General features: G+C 47.2%; 1 protein-coding gene across 1 annotated transcript in view; it reads left to right on the top strand.

Annotated features, from left to right (window-relative positions):
* LOC119440211 (transformation/transcription domain-associated protein-like) overlaps nt 1–18,416 on the top strand; it is a 233,828-nt gene that overhangs the window by 173,063 nt on the left and 42,349 nt on the right. Inside the window, 6 exon segments of the mRNA XM_049661446.1 lie at nt 1,822–1,991; nt 3,084–3,195; nt 7,867–8,181; nt 10,350–10,596; nt 11,513–11,605; nt 12,714–12,847. Of these exon segments, the coding sequence (XP_049517403.1) occupies nt 1,822–1,991; nt 3,084–3,195; nt 7,867–8,181; nt 10,350–10,596; nt 11,513–11,605; nt 12,714–12,847 (1,071 nt within the window).

Genomic DNA, 18,416 nt, shown 5'->3' with positions numbered 1-18,416 from the left:
TTGAAGGTCAATGTCTTCTCGGGTAACATCTTGTAAAAAAGTGCCGTCTCGTCAGCATTGAAGATGTCTTCCGGCATATGTTCGCTCAAGTATTCGCGAAGTTTTTGTTCTCTCCACGTCGCACATGTTTCCTGGTCGACGGGCGCCCTTTCGCCACTCACGCTTTTCAACACCAGGTCGTGCCGTTGCTTGAAGCGTGTCAACCATCCATCCGAAGAGGCAAAGTATTCAATTCCTAACATCGCCGCAAGCGATAAGGCTTTCGCTGCAACAATATCGCCACTGAGCGGAAGGTGATTCCCTAATCCAAATGAGCAACGCTTTCTCTAACTCCGGGTGGGCGCCGGTGCGCATTCTCTTGCGAGACATCTTGAACTGGTCTTTTTCAACCGCTTCGAGTATCGAGCGCTCTTTCTTCAGGAAGTTCGAAAGAGTGTTGGGCTTGATGCCGTACCTTCGTGCGATGTCCTGCTTGGCGATGCCTCCTTCCTCAACTTCTTTCATAATCTTTACTTTCGTCGCCAAGTCGAGCGTCCGATAAGGTCCGCGGGTTGCCATTGTCGCGACTGCAGGTGAAATGCGGCACGCCACAAGCGGGACCTCTGTACAACGAGGCCTGACGCACTACAACACTCGAGGAAACAAACGGAGAGCGCAGAGAGGCCTAGTACGTCAACGTCACAGAAAGACCACGTGACGCGGCTAACCTTGCCGCCTGATGATCTTCTGCGCTGTCGTCAGCTGCGATGCCGAAGACACCAGTACCTAACATTGACGCTTCATGAGCTGTGGCGCTGTAGTCAGCTGCGATGCCAACGATGCCCGTACGGCACGCAAAGCTGATTTTCACTTTGGAAATAGGAAATTTCTCTAACATTACGATCACGTCGAGACATTCGATTGAGAAATAACTTCTAATTAACCACTATTTTAGACTTCTAACTTCTAATTACCGAGCATTTTTTCTGTTGGTTTGCATGCAAAACTGACGGGACCCCTGCTTCACTTCCAATTAACCGAAATTTCCAATTAAGTGACTTCGAATTATCGGGAGTCGACTGTATATTCGACTCAATATTTCGAGCTAAGTATTCAATTCGTTTTCTAACGTTTTGCTATTTGCACGCCCCTAGTAAGCACGCTAATCATTCATTGTGAGCTTCTGTTTATGTTTTGAAATTTGCCGAAGGCAGGCCCGAAGTCAATATTTTGAGCTGAAGATAATGTATTTTTGACGCACTCACTGTCCCCTAGCGCAGTCGAAAGAGATATTGCAGTTATGGTCACGAATGGGGTAAGGCGTATGCATGCTGGTCAGTGAAGCTCAAATTGCTTAACGAAGGTCAATTTCAGGATCAAAATAACGAATGTTTTGGGCTGTAGAATGTTTGGGCGTTGGCTATGCTCTTCTGTTGGGAAGAAATTAACTGAAAAATTAATTTTCACCGGATGAATAATGAGTCTCCTATATTGAATCAGCACTTTTTTTTGCAGACAGAGCCTGATAATCAAGTGTTTGAGCTATGAAGCCTACATCTGTGTGGCTAGTGCTATGAAGATTTCAAAGTACATGATCTTGTAAGAATTTCCGGAGGCTGAAAATTCGGTCAACTGAATTACCAACATCCAATAGGCACAAGTGCCTCTTCATATTGCTATTACATACAGCCAACAAAGAAAGAAGCTTTTTATTATGTGAGGCTCATGGCATTGTGCACCATAGAATTATATTTATGGATTGCAAAGGGTCGGCAGGATTGCCTTCAGGAACCACTGTACTGGCAGGATTTCTGACAGTATTGCCGTCCTGTTGCATTGCAGGCTATTGTGACCCACTTTGACAATGCTCCTCCGCCATTGGTGCCCGAGGTGCATGGCAACCAGCACCAATCCATGCTGGGAGTGCACGCATCGGCGCAATCCATCATCCACTACGGCAAGATTGCACGCAAGCATGGCCTCATCAACGTCTGCCTGGACTCGCTCAGCCGGTATGTCATGCACATTATGCACATGGCGTGTGCCAACGTGTTTGCTGGCGCAGCGTTCTGCAAATAGCAGACGTGAATGAATGCATGTTCCAAGGACCCATTTGTGTGCCCAAGAAAACACTGTGATTCCAGTAGCCAAGCATACGTCAACTATGAGTGGGCATGGGGAAGCCTCAACTCAGCAGCAGTATTGAATGTTGGCCAAGTTGGGGTTGGTTCATTCTCGGAGCCTTTCCTCCTTAATGTGCCATCTTATCATGGGTGTTCCGAGAATGGACGGGGCAGCCAGTGTTCTGACAAGGGGATTTCTTCTTGTCACGGCAACACCTCGTCGGAGCAGGCGCAGCTTACGAATACATGGCTGAAGTATTCCGTGTGAGACCGCTTTTGATCAGTTCAAATCTCCACCTTCCCATGTCTTGCTTAGTAGCTCAGGTGGCGAACACACAATTTTTCACTGCTTTAGTGAATGTGTCGACCGACCAAATGCCTTTGTTGTCTTCAGTAATGCAGCACTTCCGGCCAAAAGCATCGCAGAGGACTGGTCAGAGTGCGATGTGCTGTAATCTATAACGACGTGTAAAATATCAGTTTCTGGGCAAGCAGACTGACTTCGTTTAATAGTGCAGAGACCATAGCAGTTCTTGTCAAATTGTGTCAAGCCAATGTAAGCAGAACACAGTGTGGTTGTGGCATTAAGATATTTGGAGGCTGTTTGTATTAGATCATCGAACGCTCGTGCTTGCAATACCGTAAGCATACAGCAAGTCGCAAGAGTGCATCTGGGGACTTTCTAGCACCTAGCAAATTGAAATGTAATAAAACTGCTTTATTTTACCTTAAATTTGATTTCTGACCTTCCTGATCTTTTTTCACGACTTTTTGGTCTTTGTATGTTCGAAGAATCATTTTAAAACTGTATTTGTAACAAGTACAGCGAGGTAGGCAGGATGTGAATCAGATGTTGCGTTACCCTGACTTCAATTAGGCAGGCCAGGGGAGTTTCACCTGCATATCAATTGTGTGTGGTGCATTCTGTTAGTGTTCTGGGTAAGACCTACAGTAAAAATATTTTACATGCAACCTTCGCAGGATCCACACGATTCCGAGTGTGCCCATCGTGGACTGCTTCCAGAAGATCCGACAGCAGGTCAAATGCTACCTGCAGCTGTCGCACATCACGGGCAAGAATGAACTGCAAGAGGCAAGTATCCAAAGTACATTCCACACACCGATTGTGTGCACAAACCAGCAACTGCATTTCAGGAAAAATTTGAGGCCACCTAAACACTTCTTATGAGTTGTGAATGCGAAAGCATTAACGTCCAGTTGAACGCCGCTGACCGGTCTTTCGTGTTATGAACTCCTCGCGGGAAAGCGAATGTGTTGAGACACTTGGCGTGTTCTGATACGGCCTTACCGAGGCGAACTTAGAATGCAGGCGAGGAGCTTGCACGGACAAGGAACGTACGGATGACACAGGCTTCCAAGAGCGAGTCCGTGGATCGTGGTGATGCCCTATCCCCTCACGCGACACCCGGCGCACCACTGCGGCAGCAGGTGTTCCTTTTCGCCTGCTCTGCTCCTTCGAGGCACGCTCGTGGTGTGCTGTCGCAGCCGATGGAAACTTTGTTGAGGCGCGCTCGTGACATGGCATCATAGCCAATGGGAATTTAGGTGTCGTTTCAGTGCTACAGACTACAGATGCCAGCTTTTTCTCTCAATGGGTCAGTGGATGCTTTCACATCAATAATCACAGTCACTTATGTGCTATGCTGATTTATGTGATTTAATATCACAAGGCAGCACTGGAGCTATGTGGGGACAGTTCAGGATTAATTGTGTCCACCTGGGGTTCTCTAGTGTGCAGTGCTTGGCACGTACTGTATTTACTGGTGTAAAGCATGCACTTTTTTTTTTTTAAGATTTTTTACAGGGTGCAGGCCCAACAGGAGGCAGGCTTATGGCTGCTCACAGAAGCTTTGAGTTGCGCTTCAACTGCTATTCAGAATAAGGCAACAACTGGCACCTGACCATTAACACATTTAATAAGTTGTTGCAGTGGCTTCTGCTGCTCTCATCGGTACACTCGGCTTCGGTTGACCTTGTCGTTTGATGAGCTCGCCTCATCAGCGCCCTACGAAAGCTCATTGCTCTCCATGTGAAAAGCGCAATGCAGCTGAACGATGAGTGGCTGCGCAGCAGATAGCACGCTGGATTTTTGCTGCTAAATCCGGTGGAGTACAGTGATGACAAAGATGAGGATGTAGTCATGGGCAGAACAGTAACTAGTGCCACCTAGTAGCAGACACCAGAAATCGAACAGCTCGCAACATGGCCCCCGAGCCCGATGTTGCAGGCACTAGCCCGATGTTGCAGGCCACTTGCGTGGGTATGCACATGTGAAACTTTTGCTTCTAATATATTTACGCATTTCGACGTATGGTTTGGGCCTTACCCAAGGGCAGGCCTTGCACAAGTAAATATTGCGTTTTTGCATCATTTTGTCTTGTCATAGTGCGGCTACTGTGGCCAGGAATTGAACCAGCAAACTTGTCTGCAGCAGTATGCCGTGGCTACTGAGCCACTGCAGCAGGTTGTGATCAGTACTAGTGTGATGCCAAATCTGACAAAAGCATCTCTGTGGCCCACTCTGCCAATTCGCTCAACAGCAAAAATGCTCACTGGCAGTTATATCTAATAGGTTGCAAGTTCAATTGTAAGGGGGGACGTGGGTTCTAAAAGCTTTTTCTTTAGTTTTGGCTCTATCTGAACTAAACTTCACTGTTTAGATCAATTTTTCATGGTGATTTCAAATGTATAATTAGTTTTTTAGTAGCTACTCTAGTTCAGAAAGTATTAAAGTCTGAAAATAAATTTCTTGAGTACTTCTTATGGGGCTTTTTGGCAATTTCTCCTTGTTAAAGACAAAAAAAAAAAAAGCCGGCAGATCCCACGCCCTGTGGGAATCGATGTTATGCGAAGCAGAGGGCGGATAGCCTACCAAGTTAATGAAACGACCATGAGAGCACGAAGACGTAGGTGGCTGTTTCATGACCTACATGACATGCATGTCATGAGTCCTCAAGAGACTGTTTAGCTACACCTAAGAGACATTAAGGTGAAAGCCTTAGTCACGCTCATGACTATGACTTGGACCATCGTCCTTTAGTGTTTCCTTCAATTATTACCCATTTCAGTGGTTTTTGAGTGCTATACTTTTTTTCGCTGAGTCATTGTCATTTTTGCTAAGTCATGTTCATGACTATGATTTCTACCATCGTCCTTTAGTGTTTCATTCACTTAGTGTCCACGTCCGAACCCATTCCAGTGGTTTTTGAGTGTTAATCTTTTTCGCTGAGTCATTGTCATTTTTGCTGAGTCATGCTCATGACTATTACTTCTACCAGCATCCTGTAGTGTTTCCTTCACTTAGTGCCCATGTCCGAACCCATTTGAGTGGTTTTTGAGTGTTAAACTTTTTTGCTGGGTCATTGTCATGACCAACATGATTCTCATGTCATGATATTCATGTCATGACATATCATTTATGTTCGTCATATACTCTTTTCATAGTATGTCAATTTTGGTACATACCGAGTTAACGAAACGACCATGAGAGCACAAAGTCGTAGGTGGCTAGATAGATAGTTACGGTCAAATTAGCAAATGTTCGCCAAGAAGTGCTTCGCATTTAAAAGTAAGTGCATGACTAATGCAAAAGACTTGCTCTAGGGGGTGATGCTATCTTTATTTGTTTGAAAGCATTCTAAAGGTAAGAAAGCAGACCAACATTGACTGCGAATATATCTTTCTTATTTTCACTCATTATTATTTTTGATTGTAACTTATAAAATGACGCTAGAGTAACAGAAATAGCATCACCCCCTAGATCATTTCAATACGAATACACTGATTCCAAACTTGTTATTGTCCCTCTACAACATCATAGAAAAAAGCCCCGTACGACTGAGTGCTGTGTATAAAAACATCGAACTGACAAAAACGCATTTGAAGTTTAGACATCTGCAACTTTTTCTAGAATCCAGCTACAGCAATATTAAGGACATCATTTTGTAGCTCTATTCTTCACGAGAATGACTATACTAAATATATGACTGTACCCTGCCTGAAAACTGGAAAAAGCTTGTTTTAAAGCCACGTACTGCCCTAAACCAGCATGAGAAGCTACATTTACCACTTCATGTGCCCGTTCCAGTGGCCTGCAAGCTTAATCAGTACAAAAATTGTATAATAAAGTAGCCTTTCCATAGACAAATAAACTTACACAATGTTCAAGTCAAAAGCACGCACGTATGGAATATTTATTGAATGACCTAAATTGATTGTTGTCATTCAACAACACTTCGCTCTACAGCATGCCAGGGCTGCATATGCATTTGCTGGCTTGTGCCGTTTTGAAAGCCTAGCCTTGGTGGCACTAATGTCTAGATGCCCATTTTGCGACTTCCGAATCTTTTGCGACTAGCAGCTTCAATTTCCGCTCCGTTGTGCACTGTGATGCCAGACACTCCTTCAAGATCGCCGAACTTCTCGCGCGCTCAGTCGACTTGCCCACTAAATGGTCTGCCGTATCAACGCGGTCTTGGATGCCGCTGGATGCGCTGGCTGGCGAGCTGATGACATCAGATGGGCCGCAGCTGTGCCCAGTAGAATCAATGGCAACGTTAGATGTGCCGCTTCGGACGCAACAGTGGTTCCGCCCGTGCCAACCGTTCGGGCAGCGCGCTCAATAGTATGCCGTATCAACGCAGTCTTCGATGCCGCTGGACGCGCTGGCTCAGATGACATCAGATTGGCCGCAGCTATGCCCAGTAAAATCAAAGGCGACGTTAGATGTGCCGCTTCGAACACAGTGATTGCGGTCGTTCGGGCAGCGCGCCTTCATCCGCAATCTTCAGCCGTGCGTTTTATGGACGCTTTCGTTTTTTCCGTAATATTATCGCGTCATCTTTAGACGAGCGCAAGGCGAAAAGACTGTGCGTGAGCCGCGTGAACGCAAGCGTAGCAGATGACCACAGAAACCGGGAACAACAGAGGACTGATACGGCGGCGCACGCAAAACAAAAATAAAAGTCAAAATGGCCGCCTTGGTGGCCGCGCCAGCCAATGGGAGGCGCTCGCCTTGCGCGGGCGTGTTCCGCCCATTCAGAGGCCCGGAACCACCCTTCAGAAAAGCGGCAAGAGTGGTCGTTCAGCTTGAGTGGCGCCATTTTGAGCTGGCACAAAATGCTCACAAAGAAAACAGCTACAAAACAAGCCCAAGATGGCGGCTGGCGGCGGCGCGCGCGGGAAGTTTGAACAAATTTTGCCTGCCGCAGCTCGTTCCGCGGCTCCTGTAGCGTTTTGAAAGTCGATTTTTTCCTATTTAGCGATCGAAATCGGAGTTAATAATTTGAGGGCAGGTGCTTTAAGGCCCAAACATTCCTAAAATGCAGTTTTTCCAAAAATTATTTTTTTTGACGTTTTTTACCATTCTTGAACCCGCGTCCCCCCCTTCTGTACCTCTCAGACTTGAAGTTTATGAATAGGTCAATCGATTTGGTGGTGAACTTCAGAATGCCTGTGCAGGCTGAGTGAAAGCTGCCATTCTGGTCTCTTGCTTGCGGGCGTGAGTATCGGATGTGTCTTCTGGTCAGTCTCGATTTTGATATTTGGGCCTCGGTTATCGGGAATGCCAATTTTCGACATTGAAACTGGTCTGTTCGGCTAGTCTACCCTTCAAAATGTTCATGTTTGAAAAGTTCAGAAGGACAGACATGGGTATTCTGTTCGTATGCATTGTCTTTGTGTGTCTCATTTATATTTCCTTTTTATTTTGTATTTTATTTCCCTTGCTTTAATTTCATTGCAGGGTCTGGACGTGATTGAGTCAACCAACCTGAAGTACTTTGCGAGGGACATGACGGCCGAGTTCTACGCGCTCAAGGGCCTGTTCTTGACACAGATGGGCCGCTCAGAGGAGGCCAACAAGGCGCTGAGTGCATCCGTCCAGTTGCACGACACCTTAGTCAATGGGTGGGCCATGTGGGGCGACTACTTCGAGGGCCTCTTCAGCCGCGACCGCTGGGATGCACGGCAGCTGCCCCTGGCCGTGTCGGCGCTGACCTGCTACTTGCATGCCTGCCGCCACCAGTCTGAACCCAAGGGTCGCAAGTACATGGCGAAGGTGCACTTCATTCTTTGCTGGTTCATCCTTGCAAACCTCGGCTGCAAAGTGTGTTGAATGAATAAGATAGAGAAGAAAGCAGCTCCCGCTGAAAGCGTCAACACTGCAATCACGCGTACTGGCGATTGCTGATTAGCAACACAAAAAAAAGTTGTGATAATAGAATCTTGCGGGGATAACTGTGCCAGGAATTCCAACCGTAATGAGCATGGATTAACTGTACTCCATCTCATATTTAACAGACAATGCGGCAGAATCTGTGCAAGCAGGATCAGGTACTAGCAGTCAAGGAAAAAGCTCATCATAGACTGAGTTTTTGTTACTGTATTTTTTCACGCATTACCCGCCCTTGCATATAACCCGCACCCCTAACTTTGAACTCCACGAAAAAGAAAAAAATAACCTCGCATATAACCCGCACTCTTATCTGAAAAAATGAGGACTAGGAAGTTGCAACTACGTGCAGTCATCATTTCGTTTCAAAACGCATTTATTTGAAAACGATCGCCGCAACGTGGTCAGTGCTGTCCGATTCACTGCTGCCATTCGAGGCTTCATCGCCGCTCTCAAAGACGTAATCGTCTTCAGAACCATCTAAGCTGTTCCTTATGGCACATTGTTTGAAGCACTATGAAAGACTGCCGCTGAGACACACTCATGATGCCTAAACAAGGCTGGCCAACTGTGCAAACTGGGCGTACAAGAAACGGAACCTGACTCGTTGTAAAACCGTGCAAAAAAGCGTCTAACCAGACTGTGGATGTGGATCTGGCTACAACCTGTGTTGGCCTCTTATTGGCTTAACACACGTTGATGTCGATAGGCATGCGGACAATGTGGACTCTGCACGGTAGGCCGTGCGTTGCTGTGAAGCCGACCCCCATCCCCTGCCTTCGTGAATATTCGCAGATAACCCGCACCCCTACTTTTTAAGCAATTTTTTGAATTTTTGGTGCAGGTTATATGCGAGAAAATACGGTATCTACTAACAGAACACAGGCAGTGTGACTTGGTCATAGCATTGGGAGGTGACAGAGATATGTGTGCGGGTGCTGAAGAAAATGGTTCTTGCTGCTTGGTGTGGTGCTTCTGTGTATGTCGATGCGATAATCTCGATAACTACAGAATCCAGACTTCTGGACTGGTCACACTTCAAACCTAAAATTTCAAGCACTAGGACACGAATGGGTGGGAAATGTGTGGTGCATTTGATATTTCTTTGCCTTCGATACTTTGCCTTTGATATTTCTTTGATATTTCTATACCTTTGCCAGTTCTTATAACATTAAACCTGGCCTAACTGATGCACTCAGGGGTCAATGCTATGCCTATCCGCTTCCATTTGCTGTACCTGATTCTAATACTCGCACAATTTTGCGTGGCATTGGGCAGTCGGGCAGTCTATAGGGCAGTGTCGGTGGCTGGTGGTGCCGTCATGGGAAAAGTCATGTATCTATGTAGTTGCCAATAAATGGGCTAGAAAAACACCGTTTCAGCTTACGAAAAAAAAAAAAATTTGTTGCCATTGTAGTGGACAGTGTGCTTCGCGTCCGACGAAGACGAAGAAGAAGCTCGGCATCATGGCCGCAACATCAGCTTAGTTGCCCCGACAAATAAACATTTATTTGTCAGGGAAACTAAGCTGATGTTGCGGCCATGATGCCGAGCTTCTTCTTTGTCTTCGTCTTCGTCGGACGCGAAGCACACTGTCCACTACACCATCATCATTATTATCCGACCAAATGTAAACAGCAATGGCCGTGCTGATGCTCGTTGACGGAAATCTACGTGCCCATCACGCCGGATGAGTGTGCTGCTGCAATTTTCATACTTCTGGGTTCCCAACCAGCTTATGTGCCGAAAAAATGTTGCAGATCACTACCTCAAACTTTCGTTAATGTGGCACTGCTTTTAAAGAACTCTTCGCTACTAAGAGGGGCAAATGCATTGAACTCCATGGACGTTCGCCGGGGGCGCCAGATTTCTTCATTGCCGCAAGAATTTCGTTCTCAGGGGCTTTCGTTATTGAAGGGTTCAACTGTATTCCCTTGGATGAAAAAGGTGCACATTATAATCGGAGATATTCAGTAGTCCTTGTCTCTCATTACATTGGTGGAAGCAGTCTAGATCCGTTCACTCACATTCCCGGTGTGTTACCCACGCCACAGGTGCTGTGGCTGCTGACGTACGACAACGAGCAGGCCGTCCTGGCGGAGGCTGTGGACAAGTACAACTCGGGCGTGCCCCCACTGCAGTGGCTGCCCTGGGTGCCGCAACTGCTGACGTGCCTGGTGCGCCCCGAGGGACGGCAGCTGCTGAACCTGCTCGTCCAGGTCGGCCGGGTCTACCCGCAGGCCGTCTACTTCCCCATCCGCACGCTCTACCTCACCCTCAAGATTGAGCAGCGCGAGAGGTGTACGTAGCACTTCCTGGACTCCTTTATCAGCATTGCACGTGTGTCTTGTCTGTGGAGAACCGCTGTTGTTGACCTCTCCCAGTACTTGGGCACTCCTAATTGGCAGTCATGCTAACATTTGCCTGTTGTGGTGGCATATTGGCGCACCTGTGTAAGTCTAGATGTGTTCGTAATAGAGGTGTGCGAGTACGGAATCATCATCATCATCATCATCAGCCTATATTGATGTCCACTGCAGGACGAAGGCCTTTCCTTGCGATCTCCAATTACCCGTCTTGCGCTAGCAGATTCCAACTTGCGCCTGCAAATTTCCTAACTTCATCACCCCACCTAGTTTTCTGCCGTCTTCGACAGCAGAATATGGAATAGTAGACTTCAAATCGAATATTGAATCGAATCAAGAAAAAAAAAAGTGAAATGCTCGCTTGGCCAGCATTCAGCACGAGGGGCTCCACAGTGCACACAACCTGTGGCACAGCGCGGGTCTAAACATTGAATTATTAGAACATTGCCGATTCGATTCGGTAATATTCGAGTATTCGCTCACCCCCAGTTCGTAAGACTAATGCTGTTCTTAGAAGCTGGTCCTCATCAAAAGTATGTCTTTTTCCCAAGACACATAATCCAGAAATTCATACAGGGGCTAAAATGAGCCTAAAACTTGTGAGAAATGTTGCAGAGATGTGTTTTCAAGTTTTCTGAAGCATTTAGAGAAAGCGTAATGCCATATCTAAGTGTCCTGTTAATAGGAGGACCCTGACCATACTTCTTTATCGTCCTCAAATGCCAAACTAGACTCTTGTTGACTCTCCGGTTAGTGCTCGTTTCGTTTTGGCCGCAGTGGTGCAGTGTCAGCCTCGTTGTGGCAGTGCATTTTGCTCCCTGAAAATGGTCTTGCTGTTGTGCGGTGTGTAGATAAGAGCAGCGAAGAAGCACGAGCCGCACCATCTGCTCCAGTCAGCACCACCTTATCTCAACAGCCCGTCGAAGCTGCCTCTCCGCAAGCCGGTGAGTTGCGTCGTCTTTTTTTCGTTGTATGGTTCGTGTGAATACTAGGTGTGTGTCAATACCGAATAGCTTATTTTGGATCAAATATCGAATTGAATCAAGAAAAAAAAAAGGCGAATAACGAATTAAATATCAGAAAATATTTCACAAAATTTAATGCTCACAAATTTTGAGCAGCAAAATATGGTGCGTTACATGCTCAGGAGTCTCCTAGTATCAGATGAAAAGAAAATGTTGCACGCTATCAGTAACTTATGTAAATACAGCAAATTAGTGTGTCAGCAGTTATGACAGCTCAGTTCCAGTATTTGAAGGCCTGGAAAATACCGTATTTGCACGGATATAACGCATTTTTCTTTTTCCAAAATTTTCGCGTTCGAAACTCACCTAACCCAAGACGGCAGTTGGGTTATCGTAAGGTCAGTCTGCACAACAAATGAAAGGACCGCACATCGCGTGGCTCGATCACCGCTCCACGTGTAGCTGTTTGCCCACGGTAAAGAGCAGGTGCCGTCCGTGCCGTTTCATTCTCAAGTTCGGCATGATTTGCCACCTGGCAAAGAATTTCAAATCGGGAGGGTCACGGCAAATTAGCAGGACGCTCGCTGCTAACCCTTTCCCCCCCACCTCACCCCCCTCGTTCATCCGTCGTCCCTTGCTTTTGTTTGTGAGGCGGTTTTTTTGGCTTTCCGAGTGTTGCGCAGCTGCTGGTGAATAGATCTGCACCGATTCGGCACCAATCCATAACTTTCATCACAAAGACCCAATGAAGCATTGCTGATTAGGCCTAGTGACTAAGGCAGTGTGGCCACGATAAAAATTCGCCGCACACCGATGTGGTGATGGACCACAATCCTTTGTGGAATGCTTGCCGCTAATATGTTTGTGTGGGTAGCTCGTCACTGATCGACGGTTGTCGAAGCGGATGAAGTTCTTTGCTGCGTATTTAACCCCACCTGCTTGCCTATAGGCGGTTAATCAGCCCGATCTTCACACGTTACCAAATACACGCTGCTTTTGTTGCCATTCCCTCTGTGCACTTGGCGAGATTTTTTCGATTGCAATGTGAAGTTTGGAATGGAGCTGAGGAACGGTGATGCACTTGCAGGTGACAGTGCTCAGGCCGACACCAGCGGCCCGATTCGTGCAACGCCCTCCATGTGGCGCTGCTCCAAGATCATGCACCTTCAGCGGGACCTGCACCCCACCGTGCTTTCCTCCCTCGAGGGAATTGTGGACCAGGTGAAACCAGATTGTGCCGTCAAATACTTTGACAAGAGAATTTCTTGAAAGGATATTAAAGGTACCCCTCACCACGTTTGGGCACTACGAACGGGCAGTGATAATCACATCTGCAGTGTACTACAGCAATGAAAGCCACAAAAACAGCTGAAGCTTAAATGCAAGCTGGTGCACTCTCCTTCACGGAAAGGAGAAAGGGAGGCATGACAAAAAAGGCAGGTGGGTCCTCAGCTCGGATAAGGGAAAAGGCAAGAGAGCAATGTTGCTTGAAGGTGTTGGTCGATGCAGTGGCAAAGAATTTGATGCAAAGAAGAGGATAGCTCGCCTCCTCGCACCAGTGCTTCATTTGCTTCAATGAATAGACTACTACTAAGCCCTTTCTAAAAATTCTTGCAAGTCGAACGCTCCCTGGACGGCTCTGTGCTGCTCCTAGAGAATAACCAAAATTTGACAGGTCCTGGTGAGGGGGCCCTTTAAGCAGGGCTGATGACATTTGGAACCAGTTCTCTGCTAGTGAATGGGACACAACAAAGCGCAGACTAAAGGAAGTTAAATGCAGCCAAAAGCAGTAACTGTAGCAGAGAATTGGATAAAGGGGTGATGTGAAAATAAGTTCAGGTTAGCGTAGGTTGGGAATCTCCATGATAGGTGGAGAATACTTGGAGAGGCTCTCGCCCTCCGATAGGTACTGTCCAAATCTCAGCCTCAGCGATAGATCCCTCAGAGTAATGGAAGCCAACCTCTCAGGCCACTGTGCACTGCAAGCGCCACAAGCACGCGGGATCGAATCCCGGCCGTGGTGGCCGCATTTCGATGGAGGCGAAATGTAAAAACGCCGGTGTGCTTGTGTTGTAGTGCATGTTGAAGAACCTGAGGGGGTGAAAACTTATACGGAGCCCTCCACTATGGCGTGCCTCATAATCGGAACTGGTTTTGGCACGTAAAACCCCAGAAAGAAGTGCCACAAGCAATTGCTGGAGCCAGAAACACGTCATAGTGGCCATGTTTTGGACAACACCTGTGGGTTACCCTGGAGAGAGTAGCGATTCTTGGAACAAAGACTATCAGAATGACATACTCAATGGTTTGAAAAACTCTTACATATTCAATGGTTTGAAAAACTCTTGTTTGCCAAGTTCTTTAGTATAATTTTTGGCTATGCCTAGTGGACTTTGTTTCTCACAAGGTTGGTAAACATCGAGCCAATCCAATTCACTTAGCTGCTTATAATGTTCATGGAGGTTATTGGTAATGGCGTGCTCTTTTTTATTTAACAGTCTAATATAAAGCAAACAAAAAATCTTTTACATTGTTGACTACAGTGTTTTGATTTCAACCTGTCAAACTTTACATTGCTTTAATGCTTGAAAATCAGGGGTGTGCGAATATCTAAATTTTCGAGTACCTATCGAAAAATGATATGCACATGCATTTATTAGCAAGTTGGGTTAATTTGTTATGTTGAAACATTGAATTTCGTTGCATTTTTTTAACGTTGCACTGTCAGTGTTAAAAACTAGACCAGTAAGCCGTTATACTAAAACACTGTATTTGTCTCATGTTAACTTGGCAAATTAAGTAATTGCCATTAGCTGTCCTCACCAGCCTGTGCCTTATTATACCGTAACAAATGCCCGCAAATTCGGAGGCATTTGACCCTGTACCAGTCATCACTCATCGCACTTGCTGCCAAGCAATAAGCTCAGAATTGGGGGTGTCGCTGAAAAAATAAGGGGGGGGGGAGTGCACCCTCACTGTCCGCAAACACTTGCCACTGAGAGGCTGGCTTTCCCGCGAAGTTTAGACGTTTAGTGGCTAAGTGTGCTTTACAGGTGAAATTTCACTAGCAACACGAAATTATGACAAAATTCAGCGCAATATCGCCCCAATATTCTCAGATTAGATGGAAACAAATGCTAAGAACCGTGTTTGCCCCTCCGCAGCCAGCAATACCGTATTTCCACGATTGTAGGTTGACCCATTTTTTCAAATTTGGCAATCCAATGTTGGGGGGTCGACTTAGAATCGAAACCGAACCCTGTACCGCTAGTAACGGCAAGAGAAACGAGAAATCAGGGGTGCTACGGCGTGGTTACAACTTTGCACCTACGTTTTTATGGTTACGGTAGAAGCATAGCGTAATAATTTACAGTATTGCATACATTTTGATTGCGCGCACCACGAGCGCACGGCTCTTGTGGGAGCATCGATCATGGAAGAGCTGCCGTTTAGGGGTATTGGTAGATGGCGGAAGAGCCGCCGTTTGGGGGGTATTGGTAGCTGGCGGAAGAGCCGCCGTTAGGGGGTATTGGTAGTTGGCGGAAGAGCCGTCGTTTGGGGGGTATTAGTAGTTGGCGGAAGAGCTTTATATACGATTGTTTTCGACGGCCGCTGGCATCTGTCACTTCTGCTGTTGTGCTGAATCGTCGCGCCTGTCATGAGTGCCAAGAACTTTCGGCGCTCGTTCTCAGCAGCGTGCAAACGGGCTGCTATCCTCCATGTTGAGGAAACTAACAACTGCGCAGCGGGACGCAAGTCTGGAGTCAGTGAACGTGTGGTGTGGCAGTGGCGGCTTCAGCGCGAGAAAATTTGGCCTCTCTGGCTACTGTGTGCGGGTGGGTCCTCTCTGCGTGGGGGGCTCTACCGCGCGATGTCGTGGTGCGGTCATTCGCGAAATGTGGACTCACTTTTGATGACGACGTGCGTTGGGACCGCAGCAGCTATGACTGCAGCAGTACCAGTGAGGTCAACTCTAGTGACGATGAGTAGTCTTAGCAACCCCATCAATAAATTTCCCTTGTGTGAAATGCACTCGCGTGGTTTTTCTCCCCCCTCCCCCCCCCCAATTTTTTTTTGAGACATGCAATTTTGGGGGGGTCGACCTACATTCGAGTCGACTTACAATCGTGTAAATACGGTATATTCGATTTCATTTGAATATTCGTATCCAGCCTAGTGATTCCAATCCGGCGCCAAAGTACGCCAAATGGGATTAACTGCGCCATCCTGATACAGTCAATGAAAATTGCGCCTGACAGTGCCAAACACTCTCCGATTTGACAATTGCACCACTGGGAAATAAAACGTGCAACAGGATGATAGGGCGAGCCTTAGTTGCAACCACGGTGCAAGAAGATAGGTGCTCCGACGGGTGCGCGTGCACTGGGGCGAGAGAGCGGCCACTTCGTGTGACCGGAAGTGAGCGCCGCCGCTAGGGGCAGCACGTGTTCAGGAGGCCTTGGAGCAGCGGCACAAGAGGGGATAATTTACGACCTCCGTCAGCATTGAAGCACCCATACCTTAAAATATGCAATGTTTCGTTATTCACACGCCAAATCCTCAGCAGGTAGAAGGTTTCATGCGACTTACTGTCAAAGTGCCGTCATTTCCGACTCGAGAGAGACACACCGTCTGCTCGAGCAGACGGCGCACTGCTATTGCCGCTGTGGTTTTCGCTGCTCGCCGCATCGGAGTCAATCGGAATGTCGGCATAAATATAAAAGGACGTTCCTCCAACCAAATAGAGCCGTTTTAAGCAGGCGAACAACATATATGTATCGAAATAAAGCACCTCTGCCGCGTGCGCCCATAGAAGCGCCCATAGAATCACCAGCAAAGCGAGCGAAAAGTGGCCCCTAGAACAGGTGCTGCCCCATGCGGCAGCAGCGTGCGTAAAGTCACACTAAGTGGCCGCCCTTTGCGCCGCCGTCGGATCACCTGCCTTCTTACACCGTGGTTGCAACCTTAGTTGTGAACAGGAGACGAAACAGCACTAGTGCATGCGTCCCGATTAAGTAACAGCACCACGCACGGTGCTGATGTGGCATCTGCCTTGCAAGGCGGGTCGATGGCAAAGTGCTGTTTCTGCTGATGCTCATGACTTCAAGGTCAATTGGCGATTCATCGGCAAACGTTGTCTACTCTGGAAACGCAGCTAGTACAGTAAAAGCACGCTGATACGTTTTTCACGGGGCCATTAAAAAAAATATTAACAGCCGGGAAACGCAAGAGCCGAGAAACGGAAAAATTGAGAAATGGGAGTAGGGGGTGTTGAACTGCATACAATATTATTTTAATTCTTACGTGTGAAAAAAAGTCGTAGTTGCACCCGAAAGCGGAAGCATTGATTGCGATTGCAAATTAGTAGGCAGCTATACAAAGTAAGTAGTATAGTAGTTTTATCGTCCGTATAAACTCGTAAACATTCGCTTATTGACTATAATAACAAGCATGGTGTCATTGCGCACAGGCAAACGTGAACACGTCACACGCGCTGTCAAACACTGGCGCGAGGATGCTCCGCAGCAGCAGCGAACGAAGTGGCCTTCCTACTGGTGTCTATTGCTTCCACGCAAACTGAGCGCCGAGAACACACAGCACGCACAATGCTACGAGCCGCCTACGCACCTACACTGCTTAGACTCTGCCCCCAACGCAGATCGCCTTCAAGATACAGCCCGCGCGCTGCTGTGCAGAACGCAGTTGATGCCGGAGTACAACGCCGCCCGCTCTCCCTCGCTCCCCCTTGCTCTCTCGCCGGTGCCTCGAGCAGGACGGAAGAAGGCGCGCTTCCTCCCTGCTTTTCTTTCTTGCGTGCTCTAGATTTGGCCGCGGTTGTCGGCTCCCCTCGCACGCTTTCATTCGCACATACAGCATACGGCGCGCGGCGACGGCGTTATCGCCCTTGGACTTTATACGGAACATCTATGCTCCAAAACCAATATTACGGCCTCATTGCCGCATAGACACCATCTTGAGATAGCAAATACGGAGCTCAAAGGCCATGCTTTTGCTGGCGGAAACTGAAAATATGTCATAGGTGTCGCCCCCAGCATTTTGGGCAGCCAATCCCATCGTCAAGTCACCAATCTAAGCGACATGAAAAGTCGAAATGGCCGCTTGGGCCGGCACGGGGTGGCAGTTCGCAATGCATGATGCGAGAACGGTCCCACATTTGTGATGCAACAACGGGGTTACCAATGCATTGGGTCCTATGGGAGCTATGCCGGGACCGGCCGAAAACGACGTAACAGCCGCGAAAACGCAGCACCTGGGAACATAACAGCGGGGTTCTACTGTAGCTTGTTTGAAGGCAGCATGACATACGATTATAATAACTGCATGCCGCCAATGTGTCCATCATTTCTGTTTCGGGATATACCAAATGACATCTGGGAAAACTAGCAATATATGAAACAATATCAATTTGTGTGTGTATTGCCATGCACAGAAGAGCATTTTTTTCTCCACGAGATCTGCAATGGATGGAAATGTCTACCAAGCTTTCTAAGAACGTATGAATTATTCAGGTCTTTGAATGTAAATTGCAACTCGCTTTTTCGAAATACTTCAGGATGTGAAAAATCAGCTGCTCCCAAATACCAAATTGCCTGCTCCAAAGTGCTCCAAAATGAAATTTCTAATGCTCCAAAAATGGCTCCAAATCGGAAGTCCTGCTCCCAAATACCAAATAGCCTGCTCCAAAGTGCTCCAAAATGAAATTTCTATGCTCCAAAAATGGCTCCAAATCGGAAGTCCGCAGTAGCATCACTGCCAACCGAATATTCGA

This window comes from Dermacentor silvarum, chromosome 2 (genome assembly GCF_013339745.2).
Source record: "Dermacentor silvarum isolate Dsil-2018 chromosome 2, BIME_Dsil_1.4, whole genome shotgun sequence".
NCBI classification, from domain to species: domain Eukaryota; kingdom Metazoa; phylum Arthropoda; class Arachnida; order Ixodida; family Ixodidae; genus Dermacentor; species Dermacentor silvarum.
Note: the sequence above shows the minus strand (reverse complement) of the source record. Positions and strands in the feature narration are given on the sequence as shown.